Consider the following 27,830-nt stretch of genomic DNA (forward strand, 5'->3'; position numbering starts at 1 on the left):
CCTCATCAGATGGTTATCAATTTTAATAAATTCATATGATGTGATTTTCTGGAATTTTCTTTGGGATTCTGTCTTTCACTGTTAGAATGTACATGTGATTAAAATTGTAGATTTTTGCATTCTTTGTAAGTGGGCAAACCTGCAAAATCAGCAAGGGGTCAAATACTTATTTCCCCCACTGTATATAGCCTATTTTGGTATACATATCAGCTTATTAATAATACTGTTAATAACAATTAAAAGTTAGGGTACTCAGTACTGGTGAGTACCGGCCTATTTCAGGCACTGAATATAGGTGGAAAAAAAAGGAAAGGTGGAAGAGAAGATGGGAAGTTGGGGTAAAACAGTGGTGCTGGGAAGATAAGAGATGGAGGTGAGAAGAGAGGAATGGGAGAGGAGAGGAAAATTACTAGTCTAGCCTGGTGTTCCATCACTCCAGCAGCCTCCAGTGGTTTCCCCCTCTGGGTGTGAATGTGCCTCATTTAAATTGGCCGATCTTGGAACGGACTGTCACTTTTTAAACAGCTCCTTCCATTCATTTTCCACCAATATAAATAAACTGCCCATAGATTTCCATATGCTTAATTCCTTTGGATGGGACTTCAGCGCTGCCTAATTTCCTGTGAAGTCTAATGCTCTGATTTCCCCTTAGAAGTCTATTAAAGTGGATTTTGGGCATATTTGATCAAAAGGAAGGGCGTACAAGGAGTTTTTCAAGTTTATTATGCCCTGCAACAGTTTGCCAAGACCAACATTAAATATGCGTTGCCAATAATGAGCTCAGTCCATTTCATCCAAAGAAACAGATCGGGCCAACACCTGACTGTCCCTCACACCTATATCCATTTTAGAGTGTTTGCTGTAGTTACATTGGTGCAGGTGTTGGTTTTGACACAGGTGTTGTTAACATAAAAGTGATCTACAGTGATTCATCAAGCCTGTCCTTGTAGTCTGCTTTTTTCTTATTGCTTGTGTTGTATAAAACCATGAAAGAATGCTAAAAACCTTTTAAAGTCACTCTTCAACTAAGTTTGCCACTCAAGTTGCATCCAACATGTGTCACTTTCACAGCTCTGAAACTGGGGAAGCTGAGCTGCGATTGGATGTGCCCGATTCCATCACCACATGGGTGACAGAAGCTATTGGCCTGTCAGAGGAAAAGGGGCTGGGCTTAGCAAAGAGAGTGGAGCTTCGTACTTTCAAGCCCTTCTTCGTCGACTTCACGTTGCCCTACAGCTTAATCAGAGGGGAGCAGACCAAAGTTCCCCTCACTGTCTACAACTACCTGCCAACCTGCTCTGAGGTAAGATGATGAATGAGAGGGCAAATGGACAGGAAACAAGTTAGGCTTCCACAGTGCAGCATATAAGACTCATCAGCAGTCGCTTAATCTTAAACTATTTCTGAAGATGATAAATTGCCATAGTCATGCTTTAGTGTGCAAGTTACATAACTGTTTGCCATCTGAAAAAAATAGGTTTTAGGGTATCTGCAGGTGTTGAAAAGTCCCAAAAAAAAGCTACCCCTTCAAAGAACTTTTTTGTCATGGCACTGCGAGCCACCCAACCTTGGTGACATGGGCTTTTCTCTGTTTTGATATGTTTGAAAATACACATAACATACTTAATGTAAATGTCACAGATTTTTTTAAGGTTGTGAAACATTCAAAAACACACAGTAAATTAATAATGATATGATAAATCTTGCGACACCCTTGGCCCTTCCTCAGTGCACCCCAGGGTGCATCAACCATCTATTTTCTTCCACTTATTTGGGTCCAGATCCCGTTACTTTGGTTAATTATATCATTAGGAATTATTGTTATGTACAGCTGGAAAATTCTACAATATAATACATATAAAAAAAAATCTAATAAATAATTCTAGGCCATACACCATCATACTTTCATGCTTAGACAGGGTTGATGGTCAAACTGATAGTAAATTGCCTTCTATGTGGTATTAAAAAGGTCGTCAAAAGTCTTGAATATAACTTACGTGTGATAACCTGTGCATTAAGATTTTATTTGTGCATTACTGGTCGAGCTCCTCACTGTCAAGTGAAAAAGAAGTCGATGGCGACTTCATATGTTTCAGAGAAGACACGCTGAAAGTCTACACCCTTCCTGGAAGGAAAGTGGGAGATAGCATCAACAAAAAAAGGGCGTGGGAAATTGACCAAACAAAGTTGTCAGAAAAAGGGTTAAACTGCTAAACAAAGAAATAACAGCAAAAAAAGACATGTCTTAAGCAAGTTGATTTTTGCAGTGTAATGGCATGAGTAGATAACAGAAGCTGTCTCCAAAGTAGGAAAGTTGTTTTACACAGCCCAATATGAGAAACTCGTGGGGTTTACACTCTGAACAATTTACCACACACTCTATCCTCAGTTTCAGACAAAGTGAAACAGTGTTTGAAGTGTTCATTGAGTAGACTTTACAGGTGCTTGAAACCAACCTAAAAACACATGATGTGCTTCATAGGTGATGGGCTAAAACATGCAAACCATTGTGATGGCCCTTAAATGTTGTTTTTTTTATGTCTACATTAAGCAGAATGTGAAAACAATGTGATGAACGAAGCAAGGCTTGTTATGGAAGGACTGTATGTAGGTAGGTCCAGGGGTACTGAGGGACTGGAGGTGGTGGCCAAAGGAAGCACAGGTTGTGCTGTGAAATTCTGAGATCAGCCCAGTATGTTTAGCGCTCACTTTGAATAGCCCTCTAAGCTCTGTCTTGGCCTTAATGGGTCCATCCTGCGCTCCACACAGATGACATCATGATGCTTGCAGATGAGCCTGTTAAATGGCCTGTGCGTGTGCTGCCTTGATGTCATGTTAGGTGAATATACAAACCAGAGTAGCCCTTCCTTTGATGTCCAACCCAGCAACATGTGATTCCTATATTTTCTGCTCAGTTATTTACAACTCGTGGCGTGTGGATAAAGAACAGTTAAAAGATCCCTCTGCATTACTGAGCCCTGTGTGAAAATTGGACGATGAGTGGAACTCAATCCCTCAGGGAGCTTGAGAAGCATGAGTCAGTCAGCATGGAAAATTCACAATGTGATTTAAAAATTCTCCCTCGCTTTCGGAGCTTTGAGGAGAACACGCTATATGAGGGAGGGGCGTGCCGGCAGAAATGATGTAATTGTAGCCTGTCAGAGAAGATCAATTGCCTCTGATTTGTCTCTTCCTCTCCTCTCTGCTCTCCTCTCACAGGTTCATGTTAAAGTCTCTGTTCCGAAAGGCATAAAGTTTGTTGGCCATCCTGGAAAGCACCACCTTACCAGGAAGAAGTGTGTTGCTCCTGGGGAGGCTACACCTACGTCCATTGTATTGTCTTTTACTGAACTGGGGTCAGCAAACATCACAGGTAGTCAAGTTCATTTATATAGCATATTTCACAATCTTTACAATCTGCACAGCATATGATACTCTCTGGCTTTTGACCGTCGATTCAGATGAATAAAAATTCCCCCCAAAAAAAAACTTTAATGGGGGAAAAAAATGGAAGAAAGCAGTTACCATAGAATAAATCAAACTATTAACAATAACTCAATGGATGATGAATGCGGATTCCTGATTTCTCTATTAACTTTTGTATTCCATAATTACCTCTGCCAAGGAGGTTTAATGTTTTCAGTTTGTTTGATTGTCAGCAGAATAACGCAAAGACTACTGGCCGGATTTTCATGAAACTTGGTGGAGGGGTGTAGCATGGGCCAAGGAAGAACCCATTAAAGCGGGCAAAATCGGATTCACAGGGGCAAATACACAAATTATTTTTCAATGTTGTTAACATTGTGAGATAGGGCATTTGGCCTTGGCGAAGGTCTGCGCTCTCCAGATGCCCTTCTAGTTTTAAATACTTATAGGCAGGATGGTAGGCTTTTAACATCATCTTGTTCCATGTACATTTTCTCCAGGCTTGCATTTTCACTGTTCGTCAGTATAAAAGATAAAATGAACAGTTGTATTACTATAAAAAAAACAAAGCAACTTAAACTTACTTAAAGACATAGATTATGTAGAGTTAAATTACTGCAACAATTTAGGATCAACTATTCTTATATCCAACAATCCCTGTCACGTGATCAGAAAGGAGGCAGGCTCAGACTTTGTTTTGAAGGTCTGCTTCTGAGTCTTGATGTTAATACAAACAATACAGATTAGATTGTGCTGTATCATGGAAATAGCGTTACTTGAATTCTTAAGTGGCGCAGCACTTGGAAAAATAGCAGCCTTTCACTAGGACGTCAGTGCCCTCAGTGTGATGCCTCACAAAAAGGCAAGCCTTTGACTTAAGAGAGCTCTGCTGGCCAAGGGGCTGAGCTTTGTGTGATCTGGTTACCCACCCACAGTTACAAACAGTCCCCTCCAGAACGCATGTGAGAACAAAGCAGGCCAGCAGTGGGGGAGCAACCAGAGCTGTGCTGTGACACTCAGTGGCATGTTGATGAGTTTGCAGGTCACTGGCGGTCAATGGGCCCCCCATGGCCCCACTGCTAGTCCCCTGGCCCCTTGTATTTCCCTCTCAGTACACACACACAAAGAGACGCCACTGGCACAGGGCCACATTTCCAATGTGCTCCCCAGCAAGAGAACTGGAAGTCCTCTTACAGACATGTTTGTCCTGTGTAACGTATGCTGTTGTCCACAAATGACATTAGAGATACGACCATATCCAGGTGTTAGTGACTTTTTGACTTCACAAACACTTTTTTAAGTTTTCCCAATCCCTTGACAATTTGCCCACAATGTAATGATATCTATTTTATTATTAAATCCCCCCATGAAGAGTGACTATTAAGTACTTTATATAGGATGAGCCTCAATGTCTAGATTGGCAAAGGTCGAAACAATATTGCCCAGTAGTCACAAGTACTCTGAGAAGTACTTTGTAATGATAATTATAAACAATTTAAAGTGTCATAACTACCAAGCAACTCTAGGCAGGCCAATTTAAAGGGCCCTATGGTTTCCCAGCCCTACTGTTAGCATTTTATTTGATAAAACATACTGCATATAGATGTGGACAATAACTCAAATAACTATATTTCTTCCGTGGCGGTAAAACCTGAAATCCTTGTGGCTTTTGAGAGCAATACCAACTTGGCATGTTTTATTAGGGACCTAGCGACCGGCTTGGTGCGACACTCCAAAGACATGCTAGACAACCAGTGGGGTGACGCTGTGCCGTGACATAATTGAAATAAGGAGCGCTAATTTTGTCTGTTTTCTGCGATAGCCCGTGCTATTGCCTACAGTGAACCAAGCTGCTGTTCAGATGGATTCCAGACAGGCAAAACAAGCAACAACGTGGACGATAGAAGGACCCCAATTGGCCTAGATTATGTCCGCAGGACTGTCCAGGTGGAGGTAAGAGAACTGATATCGATCAGTGTCAGTTGATGGAGAACACTTGCTTTATGTAGTCAGTCAACATTAGGTTAGAACTGTGTTGAGATAATCTGTCAGACCCTTTTTTATGTTCTTGATTTATCCCACTTTTCCTTTTCTTTCTCTTCCCCTCACTCTCCTTGTAGCCAGAAGGCCTTCCCAGGGAATACACCTACAGTGTCTTCTTCTGTCCCAATGGTCAGTGTGGATATATTTTCCTGATGATATATGATTTTTAATCATTTTCTTGAAATGATATATGCAAAATGTCAATACTGTCAGTTTTACTAAACCTAAGTGTATTTAATGTTTCCATTCTCAGAGAGAATCCACATTTCTACCCCCAACAAGTATGAGTATCAGTATGTGAAAAAGCCGGCCAAGATGAACCAGTTCCAAGTGGCAGTGAAGACCCACAACGATGCCCATTTTGCCCTCTCTGCCAGCCCCCATGACAGTGCAGAGATGCTAGAGATCGTACTTGGTGGTAGGCAAAACACTCGATCTTGGATATCCTTGGGCAAGATGGGCGAGCCCCTGATCAGTGCCGCCACGCCAGGCATTCTCTCTTGGGACGAGTTCCGCAGCTTCTGGATCAGCTGGAAGGGAGGTGTGGTACAGGTAAGGAGATAAAGTAACTGTAAAAGAAGATACATTAAGAAAAAGTGTAATGCTTTGGTTATAAACTTCCATCTCCAGTACTAAGGCTCACGTTAGTCAGGAGTTGGATAAATATATGAATCGGTTTACTGTGATCGATTGGGCAACAATTGATTAACTGTTGCGTGGGTGAACAGATGAGCACTTAGAAAGTAGAAATATCCTGCACCAAAAAGTGCAACAGATTTGTGTTCAGATCAGAAGTGATGCTCTGACACAAAGAGAAGAGAGTGAAAAAGACTCAGCAGGCCATGGGGTCTGTGTGTTAGGAGGACTGGCGCCACTTTTACTGGCATCCCTTCCTGTAAGGTCACGCTTAACGGGCTGATGTCACTGAGGACACTCAGTGATCCATGGCCTGGTACTCGCATGGCACTCTCTGGCTGGCACACTGCTCCCCAGTCCCAGCATTAGCCTCGCACCATTCACCAAAGGCAGCAGATAAAAGCCTGCGTATTACAGCCCAATAGGTTTAATTTGTTGTCTTGGGGACGAGGGCATTTTGGGTTGAATGAGCTGTGGGGCTCGGCCTTGCATGCTCTTTGGTTTAATGTGATTATGCAATGAAACTCTAGTACCAGAGAGGAAATGTGCTCTACATGGGTCTGTTTGTATGTTTGTGTTTGTGTGTGGGAGGTGAGTGAATCACACTGGCAACACTTGGCAGAAGGACATTATTAGTGCTCAGTATGAGGGAGTCCAAAAAAAGAACCAGTTGCTTTCTGAAGTGGATTCGTGGATTTGTCATGTTTTCTTGTTTACTATCTATTTGTGTACTATTCTATTTAAAGTGTTTGCCTTCAGCCACTCTGCATCATTCTCTCCAGGTGGGCCATGGTTTACATCCGTCCAATGAATCAGTGATCCTCCAGTGGGCAGGCCAATTCCCTGGACAGGTTTGACTCTTTCATGGCATTTATGTACAAGTTGCAGGAGTTTATCTTTACAGATCATTTAAAAAAACATTTGTTTGTCCATCCAGGTCCGTCACATAGGCTTCTCAACAGGCTGGGGCTCAGTTGGGGAGTTTAAGATCTGGAAGAAGGAAGACTCTGATGAGAACCACAATGAGGCCTTCACTCTGGGGGTCCCGCACAACATGGTGCCTGGATCTGAGAGGGCCACGGCATTTATGATTGGTAAACTTTTTTTTTTATGTGTGCATGCATATACATATTACTGTGTCTAAGAAACATTTACTTATCTATTACTTGCGTTATACTACATCCGTAAAGCCTCAGCTTAGTTCAGTAAAGCTTACACGTGTTATATGTGTGCACCTGGATCAGGGGATGTGATGGGGCCAACTCTTAATAACCTGGACAAGCTGTTGCGGCTGCCCTTTGGATGTGGGGAGCAGAACATGATCCACTTTGCCCCCAACGTCTTTGTTCTCAAATACCTGCAGAAGACCAGGCAGCTCAGCCCTGAGGTTGAGAATGAAGCAACTGACTACCTGCTGCAAGGTAAAGAAACTACAACCCAATCACATCCTGGTTTTTATAACATGTTGCGCCCTGCAGACCAGACTTTTAATGCAGACTGATCCAAGTGGGTCAAAGATGAGCTCTTCACTAAGCTTTGAAAAAAACTCTCTTTTGCTCTCTGTACCTCTTATCCTAAGGCTTTTCATTTATTCACTTATTTCAAGACGTTTTACATGTACTGTGGTTGTCAGGGAAATATTGAGTTTTGTACACTTTACTATTGATTTCTTGTCATTTTGATCTGTCTTATATACTCTCTGTAATTTGGTTTGGAAAAGATGTCCAGCAAACTGCTTAATATGTAAAGATATGTATTACTAGCGGAGTGTCCGGAGTACCCGGAGCTCTTACTTCATAAAAACTCGTTATCTTGTACTACTACTTTTGGACAAATCTGAATCAGTAATCCAATTTTTGACAATTAATTAAGTCAATTAAGCTCTCAGAGTTTGCCGTGAATGTCAACAAGTCGAATCCCTTCTGACCCGACTTTATCCAAAGTGACCTAATGCTAAGCGGAAGGAATGTTTTCTAATTGTTGGCTTTTCTGGAAACTATTGGAGTGAAGTTTAACTTGGATAATAGATGTTGTTTGTGGAACTGTGGATTTTCTGGACAGAAGAGCCCTGGCCTGGCTGGCACTGAAATACTTTGGATCATGGATCGGAACATGAGGCTGGATGTTGTTACTCAGAGTTACCCAGACCAATCTTTACTCCACCTCCTCCGTTTCCTCCACACAAAGACTCACTCACCTTTAGTAACCCTTGCTAGACCTTTTCTAGCATACTATATCAGAGACAGGCCATCCTGCAGATGGATGTAAACGAGTTGTGACTCGGAGAAATTGTTGAAGAGCCTTAGGATCTGTGTAGAGGTTTTGCATCAAATTCAACTGCTGGGTTGTATAAGTAGAGGAACAAACATACTATGATTTACTTATTAATCACATGTTGTTGGATTTTTTTTTTTTTTTTTTTTTTTTGGGCACTTCATAAAAATACCAAATGAATGGCAAAAGACCATTTCAAGGTCAGGAAAATACCACATACTGAAGTTGTGCTTTTGGTCTTTGTAAAATATAGCCCTGACTTCAGCCTCACCTCTTTGCTTCTCATTTCCTGCCTGAACTTCAAAGATGACATGATGAAAGAAGAACCGCTACTTAACCTTTTTAAAGATAGGCAGGGTATTGGCTGGTGTTGAATCCTATGAAATGCTTAGTAGTACGATACTTTTTTAACAAAGCATCTGCAATTATTGATAAAGAAACAGTTGGAGTTGACAGGCTGATTGGCTCTGCATAACCTGAAAAAGTATGTAAATAAGTTTGGTAAATTTTCCGTAATTTAGAGGAACTGTCCTTGCTTAAAGTCCTCACCCATTCTTTATTGTTATCCAGGCTACCAGAGACAACTGACCTACAAACGGCAGGATGGATCGTACAGTGCCTTCGGAGAAAGGGATTCCTCTGGCAGTATGTGGTAAGTCATTGTAGGTGTAGCTGTTGAAATGTACTCAGCTCATACCAGCCAAACTATACTTCGCTGTAGCCACAGTTTTCAGCTTTAACTGGGACATAGGTTGCTGGGCAAAGCAATTAACTTTTTTATCAGCATCTCAGTACGCTGTGCTCAAATTAATCTATTCCTGTTGATATGTTTAAATCACTGGTTAGTTTTTCCTCTGAGTGTTTATTTCAGGTTTACACTCCCTGGAGGCGGGCAGGCCGGCAGAACCATCTCATGATATTTATAAAACTAAAATCAATGCTCTTAATGGGAAGCTCCACTGCTTGCATTTTGAGGCCCACGCACAATGTGCATACCTCTGGTTGATTTATGAGCTGAGGTGGGTATTATGATGTTTAATAGAGCTAGCGCTGTGAAACAGCAGGTTACATAAACGACAGAGAATCATAAACAAACTGCATAATTGGATCCCTGAGGTAGGCAAAGCTGTCAAGATTTATTTGCAGTTAATCAGGGTTCATATCCGTGGCACTGAGCAGACTAAGCGGACCCATGCTGCTTTGGCCCCGCAGACGAGCTCTTAATGCCACTATTGGAGACACTGTTATGAGTTGTCTGGGGCCACTTCACCAAATGTCTCTCTACCTTTTTTTGACCATGGCCAAGGAAATAGTAAGCAGAGCCATGCCTCTTAATGACTCACTACCTGGGTGTAATTGGTAACATTGCATACACTGCTATGGAAACCTTGAACTCTTCCCGTGACAACTGTGAGGGTGAGAGGATATGAGGATGTAACAAGCTGCGGTTTGGAGTTTTCCTTGGCGTCCAGGCCTACAAGTGTGGGTTGTGGTGGGCACAATTTAGATGGTGAACCTTCAGTAAACCTGCATCAAGCACTTTATGAATCCATCAACAACATGTTTGCATCCAAAACAAGCCCAGCTTTTGTTTTAGTTCCAGAGTTCATGAGTAGAGCAGTGCATTTACTGCCTGCTTAAAAGCACTCGTAATGCAGTGTTAATGTATTCCAGCTTGTAAAAAATGTATCGGAGGGGAAATTGACAGGATCTAATGAAAAGATTGAACATAATGACAGTAGTAATGGTGTAGTGTGCAGCACTGGCTATCTCTGATGCCAAGGCTGTTAACACTGCACAGAGAGGGCTGAAAGTTCGCTGACTTTATGTAACTCTGAGGCAAGAAGACACTGGCGAGGAATGATGGGGCTGATAGTGTATTTTTTTTTTTTTTTAACCCTTGGCTCCTTTCCATTGTGAGGTGAAAGACAACAACATGCTGTTTTGCAAATACAGAAATGCAGACCAACAGATTGTGGTTGGGTGTGGGGTTTTTATTGCCATACTTGTGAAGACTTAATCGACTAGATTCATTCCCTAACCACTGACCCCAGCTTAGCCCTTTCAACGGAACCTTCATTTCAACCTTAACCTTGAGGTATAAAATGTTTGTTTCCATCTTCTACCATTATCACAATACATACAACATCCCAGCCCCCATTCTCACTGTATAGCTTCTTCCTCAACTCTCTCACAAACCTAGTGGAAAATAAAATCTTCTAATAAAGCAAGCCCTCAAGTATCCATTATGTTCTTCTGTTTTAGCTAATAGAGCTGAAGTTGCAGCTAAACAAAAAAAAAGGCTTTTAACCAAAGTTTTGTTAAGTGTCCTCTCTCCTTATGTAATTATTTTGAAGAGTGGGGCAGTTTTTTTTCTCCTTTTCTTTGACAGTTTCAGTCCTCGCCTCTACATGTTGAGGCTGGCATGGCATTTGTGTCTGCCTAAAGACAGCGTTCATGGTGTTGGGGGCTGAATACCAGAGATTGAAATAACTGAGATCAGCAGCAGTATTAACCCTACATATATATATATATATATATATATATATATATATATATATATATATATATATATATATATATATATATATATATATATATATATATATATATATATATATATATATATATATATATATATATATATATATATATATATATATATATATATATATATATATATATATATATATATATATATATATATATATATATATATATATATATATATATATATATATATATATATATATATATATATATATATATATATATATATATATATATATATATATATATATATATATATATATATATATATATATATATATATATATATGTATATATATATATATATATATATATATATATATATATATATATATATATATATATATATATATATATATATATATATATATATATATATATATATATATATATATATATATATATATATATATATATATATATATATATATATATATATATATATATATATATATATATATATATATATATAAAGTCATGTAGGCTATCAAAGCTAGCATTCACAGACAGCAAAAGTAATCCTTAGAGTAAAAAATAATGGTAATAGAGATTTAATGAGACATTTGCTGACATTTTACTAGTGTCTTGATTTCATTTCCCAGTTTGGTTGCAATAGTAGCAGCAGAAGCACCTAAGGCCTCAAGGCAGCTACCCCTAACCTGAACCCCTAATGGGGTAATCCAGTTTAATCTGAGTTAAAGTAATAGACCTCTGAATACTTTCCAAAACAACACACCAGCAATGTCTCAATAGTTGATGGCAAAGCCCCTAAACAAGAGTGGGAAACACTCTTCCAAGTCCAACTCATAACATACCCCTTTAAGCTTGTCGACCTCGGCATTTTCATAGAGCACTCCCATTTATTGTCTCCTCTTGACCTTCAGTTCTACCCTTTTGAAGTATGGAGCTGGATAAGGGTAGCTCAGAGAGGGAATTTAAAAGTTGGAAAACAGGAGAAAGAATACGGAAGAGGGAGAAATTGGGAGAGGGTAACCCCAGCCAAGTGCAGAGTGGTGGAAGTGAGCATGTCTAGTGCTTCCTTCCTTTCCCAAACTAAATCATATTTACACTCTCCAGTACCTTTCCCTGGGGCCTGACATTTAAAGCCAGTGACACAATATTACTTAACATTATAAAAATTCCAACAGGCTAGTTTTTTCTCCGGGGAGGAATAACATCCAGGTTCCAGCCAGGGAAGATTTAGTGTTTTGCTTTATGAGAGCAAAGTTCTTTTTTTCCTACTCCTCTCCCCTGGTGCTCTTTCTTGGATTGGGCTGTGAACAATACCAGAAAATAGAGCATGACCTGTTTGTTTGTTCCTTTCCATCTTGTTTTTCTTTCATTTTACGGCAAGCAGCTTGCCTTATCCTATAAGTCAGTTGTGGTCAAGGGTGCTGTAATGGAATGTCTTGCTGTCACCGAGGAGTTGTTGGCCAAAGACTGCAGCTTTCGACCACTACCGGGAGGTCTGTTGTTATTGGATGATTGTGCGTTTATTAGCTCAGCCGTGTTCCCCAGGGCTGACCTTGGCCTTTCTCCGTGGTTCCCCCTGGTCCTTCTCCACCATGGCCCACTAAGACCACGGCTCATAAACTTCCAGTTGCACTATCAGGACAGCCAGATACACAACCTTCGTCCCTGTGATCTGTGTTTGTATAAATTGCGGAATGCTTTTGGGGAAACTTCAACATACATGCAGAAACATACTTGATTGGCCTGTGTGAGATTTCACAATCTCAAGAGAGCAGCTGCCGCATCCTGTAGTGGTGATCAAACCCCGCCGCACCCATCTGCTACCCTCCTTGCTTCCTTTCTTTTTTCCATTTCCACAGATCTGTCTATACATACCAGTCCTTTTTTTTCTGCCTATCTTTAACAAAAACATCCCTCCATCTACAGTTTTCTCTATCAGCCCCCCTCCTCCCCTGTTGACGGATTGAAAGAGTGTGACTGGTTGGAAAACTCATCACTCTGTTGAAAAAGTGGTTGCAATCAAATTCTTGATAGTTTTTTTTTTTTTTTCACCCATCTCTATCCGTCTAACCCCTCCACCTCCGTCTCTTCTTTCTCTAGGTTGACAGCATTTGTGCTGAAGTCCTTTGCTCAGTCTCGGGGTTTCATCTTTATTGACCCCGAGGAGCTTCGTGCAGCTAAGTCCTGGCTCATCAAACATCAGCGGGATGATGGCTCCTTCCCCGCTATGGGACGCATCCTCAACAAAGACCTGCAGGTAGGCTTGTGTCTGGCTGGGGGTGGCGGTGGTGTTAAAAGCAGGAACAGCACGGGGCATTTTAAAACCCCATAGCTGCACCAGAATGTACACGATTTAATGGAAGGAATTATTGGATGAAATATTCTTCAGACGTCTGAGTTTTACGAGATGGAGGTCTGTACGACGTGCAATTAACTAAAAGCTAATGGGTGCTTTTGTCCGCAGGGAGGGATCCATGGGAAGATCTCACTTACAGCTTATGTGGTAGCAGCTCTCTTGGAGACAGGGATAACCACAGAGGTAAGCAGCCCAACAAAATAGCATTTTGACTGCAGTCTGTGCCACTCCACTGAGCAGTGGGTGCTGCTCAGTGTTGAGCTAAACAGTGTTTAATGTGACGGTACTTTAACAAGCCCAGTAAAAAAAGAAAAAAAGTCCACTTTGCCTGATCTGTCACCTACAGCAGATGCAGTGGTGTAAAAATGTATTTATGTCAGTGGGTTAAAAGGAGCAAGTATTTTAATCAGTCCCACTTAAACCACTCACTCTTGTAGCCCATCCTACCAACCTGCTGTGAAGTACAGGTCGTGTGTGGACAAATCGCTGCATTCCTGATAGTTGTGAAGATGGATGTTCTGGCAGTCAGCCTTCTCATATTTGTTATGCCCCAGTGCTGCTAATCTAATATCCAATCATGTTTTGGACTACATCAAAAGATTCAGGCTGACGTGCAGAGACAATTAAGTTCCGTGAAAGACAACTAATTGCATTCCTCCCTGTCTCCATTCTTTTCTCTCTGTTTTTGGCTTGATTTTTCTTGACTCTCTCACTTATGGTCATCTAACATTGGCAGCATGTGTGCTGTTCAATCACTTAAAGACATGGGAAAAGAAAGAGTTACATAACATATAGAAAAGTAACATACACCAAGGGGTGCAGTGAGGTGCTGATCACTGGAACGAGACTTGAAAGTAAGAAAAAGGTGTTGCACACTCTAGCTCCATATGCATTTCTCTATTTAATTTAGATGACATTTCAGCCCTCAGGCCTTCTTTAAAATCAACAATCACTCATCAAAAGGAAGAGTTACACGCAATTCTGGTGAAATCCTCCTCAGCTTGTTTTGCGTACTCTGGCAATATGAAGTCCTCTAAACCTCAGATTATTTTTGCCTTTGCTCTCCATTTGTCCACATAGTTGACTCTTTATTTAGCATGTCCTCTCCCTGGCTCCCCTCCATCCATCTGTCTCTCCCCCATTCCTCTGCTATCTCTCCCAAAGGGCCTTTTCTGAGAGTCTGTCCTTTTACAACTGATAAAAACTGAAAAGGTATCCTCCACATCAAAGCAGAACCTTCAACCCCTTTCCAATTTCACTTAATTAAAAGATGACTGCTGCAATTACAGTGAGTGGCTCTGGAGGCCTATCATCTCAGGGATGAGAGGGATGGTCACATCTGCATGAGATGAAAGTCAACTCTCAACTTTGTAATAGCTAAAATGAATCTTTATTCAATAACTGCAACTGAGTAGAGGAGGCGGTTGTGATTTTGGACAGGGCAGCCTCCAAACTACTGTGTGTGTGTGTGTGTGTGTGTGTGTGTGTGTGTGTGTGTGTGTGTGTGTGTGTGTGTGTGTGTGAGAAAAAAAACATCAACATTTTGACTGACACATGTACAGCTGTCAACAGCAGGTCATCACCAGTTGGAGAAAAGATTTGCTTGCAAATATGCCACTGGTTAGACTAAATTCAGAAAATTCAAACATTAGTTCCACTGTTAAGAAGTCTGCCATGTCTTTTAAACTATTGACACGTGTTCATTTGTGTTTGTCCTGTCTGGCCCAGGAAGAGAAGGTGGCAGTCGCCAAAGCCAAGGATTTCCTCGAGAGCAACACCTATTCTGCGGATGACCCATACACCACGGCCCTGTCTGCGTACGCCTTGGCTTTGCTACGCAGCGCTTACGCCCCGCTGGCCCTGCGCCGCCTCAACCACATGGCCATCACACAAGGTACTGCCACACTCATCACTGTGAGAAACACAGTCAGCAACAGAGCTCAGCAACCAGCACAACAGATGTATTACTAGGTGACAAGCAAAGACCAGATGTTGAACGAAAGGGTTCGGTAACAACAAGACTAATGCACCATAATAAAAAAAAAAATCACAGTGAGAATAGATTGAAATGTAGAACTATATGGCTTATCTCTTTACAACGGCACGAAACTATTACATGTTTACAGTTGAAGCCTCCTGCACTGAGGCTGCTGCAGTTTGAGTGGAAGAAACGACGCGGCTGTAGTGCTCAGCAGCAGTTCAATCCACTCCTCCCTACCCCCTCTGTTTCTTATCACACTGTTGGTTTCCTTTGGCCATTTCCCTTTCTTCCTCTTGACCAGAACTTTCTGCACGTTTTGGCAGATTTGACAGGGTTTAGCGGAACACAAAAATGTTTTTCCTTTATCACAATAATTTTATTCCCCACATACAATGAAGGCACAGGGCTTGGTTGCATAGTTGCTGAAAGATTCAGACATTAAGGATATTGATACAGTGAGTCACATGATACAGGATGCCCTCCCTGCGCTCTCACTTTGTTTGTCTTTGTAGACGGACTCACCCACTGGAGTCTGACTGGCAGCACTATGACAGATGAGGACACTTTCATGGGCTTCAGTGATGGCCTCTCTCAGTCAGGTATACTTGTATAACTATATTTAATTCAGTATTAGCTTCCTATTGGAAATATAGTAGGAGGCAGTGCAGGACTGTGAATTACATGATCTGACATTGTCCGATTCCCTAAAATAAAATGCATAACTCAAATAAGAGTCTCTCGTTTGTTCCCAGTGGTGTCAGCAGAGGTGGAGATGACAGCCTACGGTCTTCTGACCTACACCCTCCTTGGGGATGTGGCTTCTGCCCTGCCTGTGGTCAAATGGCTCTCCCAGCAGAGGAATGCCTTGGGTGGCTTCTCCTCCACACAGGTAGCCCTTGCTTCTTTGGCTTCTATTGTCTTTCGGTTCAGCCACTTGTTGCAGCATCACACTGTGATCTAATAAAATTAAACAGTTGTTCTATGTGCAGTCTGAAAATAGAATTAATAACCAAAGAAATGGAAAAGTAATAACACAAGCAGTGTTTAAATGACAAATGCCTTTAGTAAAACCGATGCCACTGAAAATTAGCTATTGCAACTAAAGATAAAATCAAATTTATTGATCCCAAAACTCAAGTGTAAAGTAGATGTCTTTAAACCCCCTGTGCAGGACACGTGTGTAGCTCTGCAGGCTCTGTCGGAGTATGCCATCCTGTCCTATGTAGGAGGGGTCAACCTCACAATCTCACTGGCCTCCACCAACCTCGACTTCCAGGAGACCTTTGAACTCAACAGGGACAACCAGAAACTCCTTCAGAGTGCCAAGGTAACCACATCCATGGAAACAGTGAATAATATAAATGATTCCTTTAAGGCAGGCATGCTCCTCAGTGTTTTTGTGTGCAGATGAGGCACGACTATCAATTTTCTATGCTGCTGCCTTTAGATTGTTTGTCCAGGTTGACGGCGCTTTAACAACATTAGTCGTAAACTCCATTACTGATTGCCAGCACCTCAGAGGTGGCATTTCCCTCAAGAGAAACCCCAGCGCTTTAATGCAATGCAGAAACGTTTCCCTCTTTATTATAGTGATTGATGAGCAACTATACACCAGGGCCCACACTCTGGCATTAAACATTAATCTCTGTTTCTATGTCCGGCTGTTTAGTAGCCAGGACCTTTTCACACTGCCAAACCAAACCCGGCTTAACTGGACTGGATTTCCCCGAAGCACCTTGTTGGTCTGTTAATTTTATAACTGTTTTTGTATTGGCTTGTTTGCCCACACATTACATGCTTGACAGCGTGGGCGCGCACCACCTTGGCCTGGGCTGTGTGTGTGTGTGTGTGTGTGTGTGTGTGTGTGTGTGTGTGTGTGTGTGTGTGTGTGTGTGTGTGTGTGTGTGTGTGTGTGTGTGTGTGTGTGTGTGTGTGTGTGTGTGTGTGTGTGTGTGTGTGTGTGTGTGTGTGTGTGTGTGTGTTTCAGGTGAAAGTGCAGTGCATTCTCTCTGCTGGGCATGTTCCTCTGCTGTGATTAGTGGTGTCAGCTTAATTGGGGGCAATTAAGGCCTGCTGGTTAGTAGCCAGGGAACCACTAGTGGCAGAGCAGCAGCCTACAGCATTCATTCACTTGATAAATGACTCATTCACCTCTCCCTGCCCCCTCTGACTCTTTGTTTCTCTTTCTTCTCTCTCTCTCTCTCTCTCTTTTCCAGATTCCCAGTATCCCCACAGGCCTTTTTGTCAGCGCTAAAGGAGAGGGCTGCTGTCTCATGCAGGTATTGTACACATTTGCAGTCTTGAACATTGCCAAAAATGGAACTTTAATGCAATGCTTGCTTCATCGGCTCACAACAAGAATCTGCCAGTACAGTCGTTCCATAATGCCCAAATTCCTCCCTTCTAAATTGGAGTAATCTGTTAGAGTTTAGCCAGTTGTTTTGGACTGTGTTGATTATTCCTGTTGATTCCTGTGGTCCCCTGGACAGGATGCTGTTTACTTCCTACCTTGTTACAGATGAACAAAAACCTCTTTCATAAACAGAAGTCGATCCTTCTTTTTGTTGGATGATATTCTGTCCTTTCTTCTTATTGCCCATGCTTAAATGTCTGTTTGCTTTAAAACCAAACAAGGCATGAATGGAAAATAACAAGTGATAAAAGATGTTTACCAAAACCGTTTGAGGAAACCTGAATTTGAGATATGACTTAATTTGACAGCGTATGTTGTGCTCTGCTGTACAGTGCCTGAAACGTCTTCCAACTCGGCAGGTTTCTCACGCACACACGCGCGCACACACACATTTTCTTTCTTTGTACCTCTCTACTTTCCCTCCATCCACACCTCTCTGTGCGTCAACACACCCCTCTGACAGCCCCTCAGGCCAGCAGCACCTGGGCTCTAATGAAATACAAGAGCGGGGCAATCAAAGAGACCTGCCTGTGTGTTTGTTTGTAGACCTACTGTATATGATGAGTTTGTGTCTTGTGCTTCAGGATTATTATTTAGTAGCTTTGCAGACTGAATGGTTTATTCAGAATGTGTACAGTTCCGGGAATAATAATCTTCTGTTAAATTAAAAAGAGTGTCAAAGCAGTGAGTTGTCCTCAGGCTGAAATAGTAGTCTACTGAAAGCATGTCTTGTGTCCAGTGAATATGATTTGTGGTTTATGCTTTAAAGTGCTGCCGACGTCTTTTCAGGGCCAGAGGTCTTAAATATTTGAACTCTTAAGTAGTTTGTTTGCATTTGATGATGCCAAAACGTATTAATTTTGATACTTTATACAAAAATGTTTTTGTTTCACAAATAGCTGCCTCAAACACATACCAAACATTTGCCAAACAAATGAAAACCTGTTTTGAAAGCAGACATTATGACAAATTATCAGCTGATTTGACACACAGTATGTCTCTATATCTAGACTGCTCAAGGCATCTGCTTGTTATTGGTCATATCCTCATATGAAAAAGTAAAGCTGCACCCAAAATAAGGTCGAGAATTGAGTGTTCTAGCTCAAGACCTAATGTCCTAATCACAAAGGGAAATATTAACTTAACGAGACTGAATCTACAGTTATAATAGTGATGGGTGAGGCTATATTTTGGGCACCACTGGGCACCGTGACTATCTGTACCAAATTTCATGGCAATCAATCATTAAGACATTTCACTAAAAGCCAAAAACATAAACCTGCTGCTGGTGAGGAAAAGTCAGGGAATCAGCTAGGTTAGTACCCTTCATCCTCTGGGGAAAAGGCCTTGACATCTTTTTTCCTTACGATCCAGTCAGTCTGCTCTATCTGAGCATTTAAAGTCTAATTTTAATGGATATTCTTCTTAAATACTGCACTCCTACCGCTCTCTGTGTGTCTGTAGATTGATGTGTCTTACAACCTACCTGACCCAGTATCCAAGCCAGCCTTCCAGCTCAAGGTGGACCTGAAAGAGCCTTTTCAGGAGCGACACCTGCAGCCCCCCTCCTCCTCCTCATCTTCCCGTCATCCTTCCTCGCGCTCCCGCAGCCGTGCTGACAACCGCTCTGAGCTTAATCGGAAGCGGCGGGCACCCATCGATGATGACGACCCAGCTGCCCACCAGGACAAAATGGACTTCCACATCTTCTTAGAAGTCTGTGCCAGGTAGAACACACACACACACACACACTACATAGAACTAAAGAAGTTGGCCTCGCACATATGCACAGCTCTTCTTCTAAAACCCTCCATTTTCATCCTGCCCCCGACTCTCTGTGCAGGTGGCTCCATTCAGGATCGTCCAACATGGCTGTCATAGAAGTTCCCATGATTTCCGGTTTCCGAGCAGATGTCGAAAGTCTAGAGAGGGTACGTAATCACATTAATACGCGTGTGCACACTTTGCCAAAAGTTTAGAGATTGCACATCATCTTAAACCTATAGACACCCAATGGCTAATGTCATAGTGGCTCACAGATTGCCAGACAGGCAGAGCAGGTAGTCAGGTTATGTGCCCAAACTGAACCACAGGTGGGAAGAGAGACAGATGTGTCCATGGAATTCATCAGACTCCTTTTGCAAACCCCAGGCTCACGTGTGTACACACACACACACACACACACACACACACACACACACACACACACACACACACACACACACACACACACACACACACACACACATACATAGAGGATACATCCCTGACTGTAGTTGCATAAACAAACACACATATACTTTGGATATGTGTGGTGTTACGTAAACATTTGTTGAAGCAGTAAGAAATCAAGTGATTACCTGACCTCCATTGTCGTAAGAAGTTGGACAGAACAGCTCCTGAAGACTTCCTTTAAATGAGACAGCCCCTCTAAAGTGTCTTCATGTGTTCATATGTGTCATAGGCAAGGGAAAGATCATTAAGTTTTTATGGTGTTTTTTTTTTTAAGGTATGATAAGAGAAAGACCAGCTGGCTCAGACCCAGTAGAGTTACAATGTCTCAGGTCAGAGGCCATCGGGCCTCTCTTGGCCCACAAGTCCAAACACACACACACACACACACACACACACACCCACACCTCTTTGGGCCTTGTGAGGTACAGACTTTATAGTATAGTTTACAAAGAACAGAGGGAAGAGACAGATATGTAATAAACAGAGGAATAGATTAAAGGACTAGCATACGTAGGATGGATGGGTGATTTGAGGAATGGTTCTCTGAGTGAGAGACAGCAATGATTAATTTTAAGGGCTGGATCCAGGTCAGCTCCCCAGGCACCCATCAGAAGCCTGTCCCTCATTAGATAGTTATAGGGCCTTAGTCTGCAGGCTTCCACCTCTAAAAGAGCCACCTCTCTAGGTACCTGGGGAGATGTTAAACGCACACATATACTCCTGTGAGTGTGTCAGTTGAGGCTGACCTGAGTTGTAGTGGCTAACAAGCTCAGTTTACACCCCTGCTGGCCTCCCTTGGAGTTTTACTACTGCCTGCCCGACTGCCACTTACATTCCTCAATTTATGGTGGCAAGCTAGGCTTCTACAGTCATGTCTAGTTGCTTTCATGGAAGCTGTAGTCATGAATGATTAGTCCGGTGACTGACTCGGAGCTACTGCAGCCATGGCCTCTTATCACCCAATATAATGAGCTTTGTTTAACGACCCAGAACCCACTGTGGATATAACTTTTGAGCTATGGGAGTTCATTGGCAATGTTTAGTTGCTAGATAGACAAACAATGCGTGTGTGTGTGTGTGTGTGTGTGTGTGTGTGTGTGTGTGTGTGTGTGTGTGTGTGTGTGTGTGTGTGTGTGTGTGTGTGTGTGTGTGTGTTTGTCGGTGGCGCCAGCTCAGGCTGAGCACCTCATAAACTCTTGCCGTCCCAAGGCTGCCACCTTTGACAGAATGAAAAATCCCTGCTGGCTCTCATGCTCAACATACTCAAATTTGCCATAAACGGCTTCCCCATTACTCATTCATACAATCATATTTACTAGATGTGGTCATACATGCACGTCTGACCCAATTATACATTTGTGCACAAGGTTTGTGAAATACCAGAATCTCTCTAAGCACTGATAGGCAACCCCAGAGAAAAGCTAGCCTTGTTGAACTAAGACAGGCCTTGTTGAACACACTGATTCTCACCGTCTTCAGTTCAGTAAAGTCAGTAAGTTCAGTCTTACATTTAGTTTAGTACAAAACTAGGCCTATACAAGCGCTCTTTATAAGGGAAATACCTCACCTGTCACCTATTTGCAACATTTAAAACATCATGATTTCTTATGTGACTTTCAAACACTACTTTAGTCAATCCAGGGTTTTTGTTACATGTTTAACATGTTATATTTGAGTGAATAATTAACCCTGGTTAACACGAGACGGAGCTGTCCAGCCCGCTGTGGTGCTGATTACTAGTTATACCCATTTCCATGTCCATGACTACTAGTTGTCCCTTAATGTTAGAATCAAATGTCCAGCTGGCTTCACTACGAGCCATGTGGTCTTTGTCCATGAATGTGCCTTTTGTACTATTAATCAGTTACATTCTTCATCAGCATCAGCCATAACTTTTACTTTATCACAATAGATATAATGCATAAGGGAGATATATGTTTGGTTCATTTTCAATATATTATTATGAATTCATGGTGCCTTAACGAAGCTGGTTTATAGCACCTGTTTCCACAGGACAATGCTAGAAACTGAGTGGAATCACCGAAGTATTTACTATAGTTGTTCACCACGGACATACAAAGACACATGCACACATACCCTACAAAATTGTAGGACTAAACCAGGTCAAAATCTTTGAGTCCAGTTGAATTGTGTTTTTTTGCAGTTTGATTTTCTTGTGTCTTACTTAACAGCTTCTGATGGACAAGCGCGTGGGTCTAAAGAGATATGAGCTGAATGGGAGAAAGGTGTTGTTCTACTTTGATGAGGTGAGTTTAATCCTTATTCGTCCACGATGTGTCCATCAGGGCTCATTTCAGGGACCACTGTATCTGTGTGGAGATGGTAGATAGAGGTGTGTGTGTGTGTGTGTAAAAGTTTATATATAATATAGTGCATATTTTGTATTATTGTCACTCAAACTCGCCTTTTTAGAACTGCTTTTAATGTTTGATTAATGTGCATGTATTTTAGTGTATACGTTGAAGTGTCTTTGAGTATTGTAAAAAGCAATATATATATATATAAAATGCATTATTATTATTTGCATTGCTCTACATTTGTACATGTTTCTGGGTGTTTTTGTAAATATTTCTTCTGTGTTTGTTTGTCACCCCTTCTTAGATCCCCAGCCAGTGTATGACATGTGTGGCCTTTCAAGCTGTCCGGGAATACATTGTGGGCAAGACAGCACCTGTTTCGGTCAAGATCTATGACTACTACGAACCAGGTGTGCCTCTGATGAATATTTTAAGTACTGCTCTTTAAAGAGTTACAGAGCAAGAAACCTGTCTAACTCGCCATGATTTACCATTATTCCCCATGGCTTCTTTTGTTTTGGTGAAAATTGGACTTTATTTTTTTAGTTTAAGACCCAGTTATGGTGAGCGTCATCATTGTTTTTGTGTGTGTGGATGTGTGAACGTGCTGGTGTGGGTCTGTGCTTGTCATGCAGCCTTTGAGGCCACCCGGTTCTACAACGTTAGCGAGAGCAGTCCGCTAGCACGGGAGCTGTGTGATGGACCCACTTGCAACGAGGTGGAAAGTTCAACCAACCAGTGGATAGGTGAGACTCATAATACGCTCCTAATGATTCACAGACACCGCACTTACGTCAGTCTCTTTAAAACACTTTTTTTTTTTTTTTTTACGGCAGGTTTTGTGCAGGCGAACCAGTGCAACAATGTGTTTGGCTGTCTGGAGGAGGAGCAGTTTGAACGCTGCACTTGCTACAGGGACTGTGGTTACGACGGGGAGCCAGTTTGTGGGTCAGACGGCCAACTGTACCAGAACCAGTGTCAGATGGAAGTGTTTGCCTGTCGAAACGGGACACGCATCAAGCAGGTTCCGCTGTCCCAGTGTCCTCACGGTAGGAACTCTCGCATCGCACCACCATCACCTGGCCTCTCCTGGACTTTGACCTTACAACTAGTCAGGCTCCATCATTCACTCACGCTGCTGCTTGCACTACTATAACCTGGTTCAAGACCTCTGAATCTCCACCCACATCTCAGATCTGTTCAGTGATTTAAACAGGTCTGCTGGTTGGAGAAACAATCAACCAAACAGAACTTATTAGGCAGGATTAAGAAGTGGGCGTCATCTTCTTACATAGTTAGCTAACTTCTTAGCTACATTTGTGTAAAGTACAGAAACAACTCTTAAATATAAATATCAGATTTATTTGATCAATGCGAAAAACGTTAAATGCTCCTAGCATCCACTGCAGCAGCTAGTGATTAGTTACGGCAAAACAAGAAATTGGCGTACATGAACACAACGTCGGGCCGAATAAATGAAGTGAAACAAAAATGCTACTAGACGCGGAAGAAAATAATACTTGGATTACATTTCACTTAATTTGAAACAGCCACGTTCACATACTCCTGCTTATCACATCCTCGAGCAGCAAGTATCAACTACATATGACTCTACTCGCCTCGACTCAACGCACTGTGTCCGTTTTCCATTGCAGATTTTAGTACCGCCTCAGCGTGGCTGGTCATCACAACGGCGCCGCAGTAAACTGCCGTGACCTAACGTGACACACACACAGAACGTCGAAGGTGTGTTGTTGTTGCCAAATTTTGTTTCAAATGAAGCTGGAGGCAGAAAACATAAAAACCACAGCTGGCTAAACAATTTAAAAATGGCAGGTTTGTTCAGGACACCCCCCTCTGTCGCTTTCACGTCACCTTTTGGTATCGCCTCAGCTCGCTTGGAACCTCGACTGAGGTGGTACTAAAAAAAGTACCTGTTGGCAGGTACCAGGTACTTTTTTTTTGTAATGGAAAACCAAAAAAGGCGAGTAGAGGCGAGTCGAGCAGGTACCATGTAATGGAAAAGCGCCAATAGTGTTCATTTATACAGTAGGGGGGCTGTAACTCACAGACATTGACAGCCAAACTTTTCCTTCAGAGGAAATATGTATGTGTCCTCAGTACCTCTTGTGAGCTTGTGTATTTAATCAGATACAGTCAGTTGGCTTAGCTGTAACTCAGTGCGTGTGTGCGTGCGTGTGCGTGTGTGTGGTAGTACTCATGTCCATTGTGCACGCATCTGCATGTCTGTTCAGACGCACGTGCGAGTGCGTCTATGCTCATCTGTGTGTGCCATGATCTGAGCTGTAGAAACAGCTGTTCAGGTGTTGAGCTGATTACTGGATGAGTTTTCTGAGGAGAGCTCCCCGTTGAGCTCCCCCCCCCTCCACCCCCCACCCCCACCCCTCTTTCACTCTCTGCTGTATTACAGGGCTCTCTCCAAATGACAGAGTGCTTTTGTCCAGCCCTTTGAAATCCTTGTCACATTCCTTTCCGACGCACAGCCCAACAACAAAGGAGCCTTCATGTTGTGGAGCAGATTGGGAAAAGACCTCGGTTTGTGCCAAGTGGTTCATGCTGTAGATCACCAAATGAATCATATTTTTCTTTAGAGCTCCCTGACCTTGTCTGTTTGTGTATGGTTGTGTGGGGGAGAGTCATGCCACCATTTCCCTGTTTTGAAAAGGAATAAGATGCAATTTGTTTCCATACGCCGTCCCTCTGGTCATGGTTTGGCCCCTGCTATTTTTGAAAAGATTTTAATGCAGGCCTCTGTTGAGACTGAGTGTGCATCATTGTTTTGCCAAGAAGTGTTGCTCAGTGGGGTGGATAATGCTTCTGGGCAGTATTTAGATTATGCAACACTGAAACTGTGTTTAATTCATTACTAGTTTTTTTTTAGTTGCAGAGGCAGCCACATAAATGTGAATAATCTAACGTGTGTGTGTGTGTGTGTGTGTGTGTGTGTGTGTGTGTGTGTGTGTGTGTGTGTGTGTGTGTGTGTGTGTGTGTGTGTGTTTGTGTGTGTGTGTGTGTTTCCAGTGGAGACCACGGTGGAGGACAGGCAACCAATAGAAAACCAGGAAACTGCGCAGCCCTCGGTGCCTGTACACACAGGTAACTTCAGCTTCACCACACCTTTCTCTACTTGTCCATCTGCATCCAGCAGCAGAGGCAGTACTACTTTGAGATTTCAGGCATGTCATATGTTGTTTGCATACAGCATTTTTAGTTAATTGTTTTTAAATGTGGAGAATGAAAGTTAGTTAACAAGGGCAGAAAGAAGAAAGAGTGACAAAGAGATGAAAGGGTGTGTGGGAATGGGAGATAGTCAAAGAGGGATGAGCGGGAGACAAGATGAAAGAAGAAAGGGGGGGGAAAGAGCAGGGTGGAAAGAGAGAAAGGATGAAAAGAAGTAGTAGAGGCAAGAAGATACGTAGGTGAGGTGTGTGGCAGCACATTCCCCTGCTACCACATCATGTCTGCAATCTGTGTCATAAATAGGTGGATAGGTTTCACACTGCAGGCTTGATTGTTGCTCTGCCATGAGCTTAGATCAGCTGCCACTTCCAGAAAAGGCAGCCAGAGAATTCCTGGTAGGATGTTTGGCTGCATGTGGAGGGAGGATGTAGCTGTGTTACATTTGGCAAGAAAAAACATAAAAAGGCACTGCAGTCATTCACAAGTTGCAGAAGTGTGCATACTGTACGTGCATGCTGTGTGTGCGTGGATTGCATGTAGTGGTATGTGAGCGGTTTCCGATTTTAATTTAAATTTATTTTTTACCCATACCTAAACGTGTGTGTGTGTGTGTGTGTGTGTGTGTGTGTGTGTGTGTGTGTGTGTGTGTGTGTGTGTGTGTGTGTAAGAAAGACATAGTGTGATGTGGCACAGCCTGCGCTGACTTGTTTCCCAGCCGGTAGCTGCAGCTCACAGAGCTACTCTCAGTCGAAGGTCTCTGTAGTACAAAAGCGAACGCTTCACACTCACCACAGGAATGCACTCACACATACATATACAGTATATCTATATGCACGTACACATATTGCATGCTCACACAGGCAAACATGCACACACACACACCTAGAATATGATAACCCTGTGATGATTAGATTGAATAAGTACTGTAAAAACACTGTCATTGTAAACCATTAGAATGTTGACGACATGCCCGCTAAGTGCACTGAGAGTGTAATAGGTGAAGGCAGGCTATGCCAAGGAACTGACAGTTTCCACTGGAACAGCGGAGGAAGCTGAAGCTCTGGAATTAGCTTCCCTGTGCGGACTTGTCTTATTAGTGAACTTGTACCAGAGGACAACATACAGTATAACAGATACACAGACTTGCAGGCTTAATTTGAGATGAAATTTTCCTTCATGTGCATGCACTTTAATCACTTTAAATTTAAATTTTTGAGTCAAACGTTTACGTATTGTGTGTGTGTGTGTGTGTGTGTGTGTGTGTGTGTGTGTGTGTGTGTGTGTGTGTGTGTGTGTGTGTGTGTGTGTGTGTGTGTGTGTGTGTGCGCGCGCTATGTGAGAACACAACATTTTAAGCAGGGAGGGACCCCTACTGTCTTTTCTGGGGTACTGCTGCACATGTACAGGATATAAAAGATGCCCTGTGGAGTTTTCTTTTAAACAGACAAAAATTATGTTTACATTTAGTGTTTAATCACCAGAACGCATTGTGTGTATTCTTTGAGTTCTAGGTTTCTTTGCACGTTACTGTTGCTTGCAAATCAGTGGAATAGTCTAAAACCATTGGCAGGAATCATAGACTGTTAATATTAATATACAGTCTATGGCAGGAATCTGTACCGGATCACCCGCATGCATGGACGTTCTTATGCGCGAGAACAGATAACACAGAGACCCATATGTAACAACATTGCTCCATAAGCTTCTAGGGGTCACAAACTCCACAGGGTACCTTTTAGGTTTCCATTACAACCAGTTATTTACTATTTGGCAACTAAATGAAGTACTTCTTCTTTGTATATGAGATATTGTCATCAACCATTTTGTGTCTCCATTTTTCTACCCCACCCGTGATCTCTCCAGGTGAAGAGGAGCAAGGGTCCATGGCAGAGGTGTCCTACTACTCCTATGAATACGACCCAGATTCGGAGCCTTTCCTTGCTGATGCAGAGGGAGGGGACCACTTTGACCTTCCTGAAGGTGGGGAGGATGTAGAGCAAAAGGTGCTCCTGCCAACAGATACCCAGATACCCACACTGGACACAAAAAACACCCCTGAGCGATGGTAGGAGCTGCTCCCAACAATTATTGTTTTTTTGTTTGTTTTTTCTCCAGACTTTGGGTTTCTGGATCTCAGACATTTTAGAGCTTAACGAATAATGCTGGTGTTATTCTATTTCTGTATGTTTCTTTCTGTCATCAAATCCAGTGAAAGGACCAAAACTAACAATACATCAATTTGTCTCTTAGTACTTGCTGAGTTCCCTACCCTGTCTGTAGCACCCAGCCCCAAGCTCATTCATTCTTACAAAAGCAAATCTTTAAAAGCAGATTACACATAAACAATATGTTTTGCTAGTTAGTTACTAAAAAGCTGGACACTGCAGCAAACGTCACTCAAACAGAAGTAAATCGTGCATTTGT

General features: G+C 42.2%; 1 protein-coding gene across 1 annotated transcript in view; it reads left to right on the forward strand.

Moving 5' to 3' along the window:
- cpamd8 (C3 and PZP like alpha-2-macroglobulin domain containing 8) overlaps positions 1-27,830 on the forward strand; it is a 42,927-nt gene that overhangs the window by 13,783 nt on the left and 1,314 nt on the right. Inside the window, exons 20-43 of the mRNA XM_028587880.1 lie at positions 1,072-1,303; positions 3,220-3,373; positions 5,249-5,379; positions 5,547-5,598; positions 5,723-6,021; positions 6,888-6,956; positions 7,043-7,199; positions 7,350-7,526; positions 8,950-9,031; positions 13,003-13,159; positions 13,367-13,441; positions 14,987-15,152; positions 15,752-15,838; positions 15,992-16,128; positions 16,411-16,566; positions 17,456-17,518; positions 19,117-19,379; positions 19,496-19,583; positions 22,080-22,154; positions 22,510-22,615; positions 22,841-22,951; positions 23,042-23,254; positions 25,248-25,322; positions 27,270-27,471. Of these exons, the coding sequence (XP_028443681.1) occupies positions 1,072-1,303; positions 3,220-3,373; positions 5,249-5,379; positions 5,547-5,598; positions 5,723-6,021; positions 6,888-6,956; positions 7,043-7,199; positions 7,350-7,526; positions 8,950-9,031; positions 13,003-13,159; positions 13,367-13,441; positions 14,987-15,152; positions 15,752-15,838; positions 15,992-16,128; positions 16,411-16,566; positions 17,456-17,518; positions 19,117-19,379; positions 19,496-19,583; positions 22,080-22,154; positions 22,510-22,615; positions 22,841-22,951; positions 23,042-23,254; positions 25,248-25,322; positions 27,270-27,471 (3,327 nt within the window). The remainder of the gene's footprint in view (positions 1-1,071; positions 1,304-3,219; positions 3,374-5,248; positions 5,380-5,546; positions 5,599-5,722; positions 6,022-6,887; positions 6,957-7,042; positions 7,200-7,349; positions 7,527-8,949; positions 9,032-13,002; positions 13,160-13,366; positions 13,442-14,986; positions 15,153-15,751; positions 15,839-15,991; positions 16,129-16,410; positions 16,567-17,455; positions 17,519-19,116; positions 19,380-19,495; positions 19,584-22,079; positions 22,155-22,509; positions 22,616-22,840; positions 22,952-23,041; positions 23,255-25,247; positions 25,323-27,269; positions 27,472-27,830) is intronic.

The sequence above is a fragment of the Perca flavescens genome, chromosome 9, assembly GCF_004354835.1.
Source record: "Perca flavescens isolate YP-PL-M2 chromosome 9, PFLA_1.0, whole genome shotgun sequence".
In the NCBI taxonomy this organism is placed as follows: Eukaryota; Metazoa; Chordata; class Actinopteri; order Perciformes; family Percidae; genus Perca; species Perca flavescens.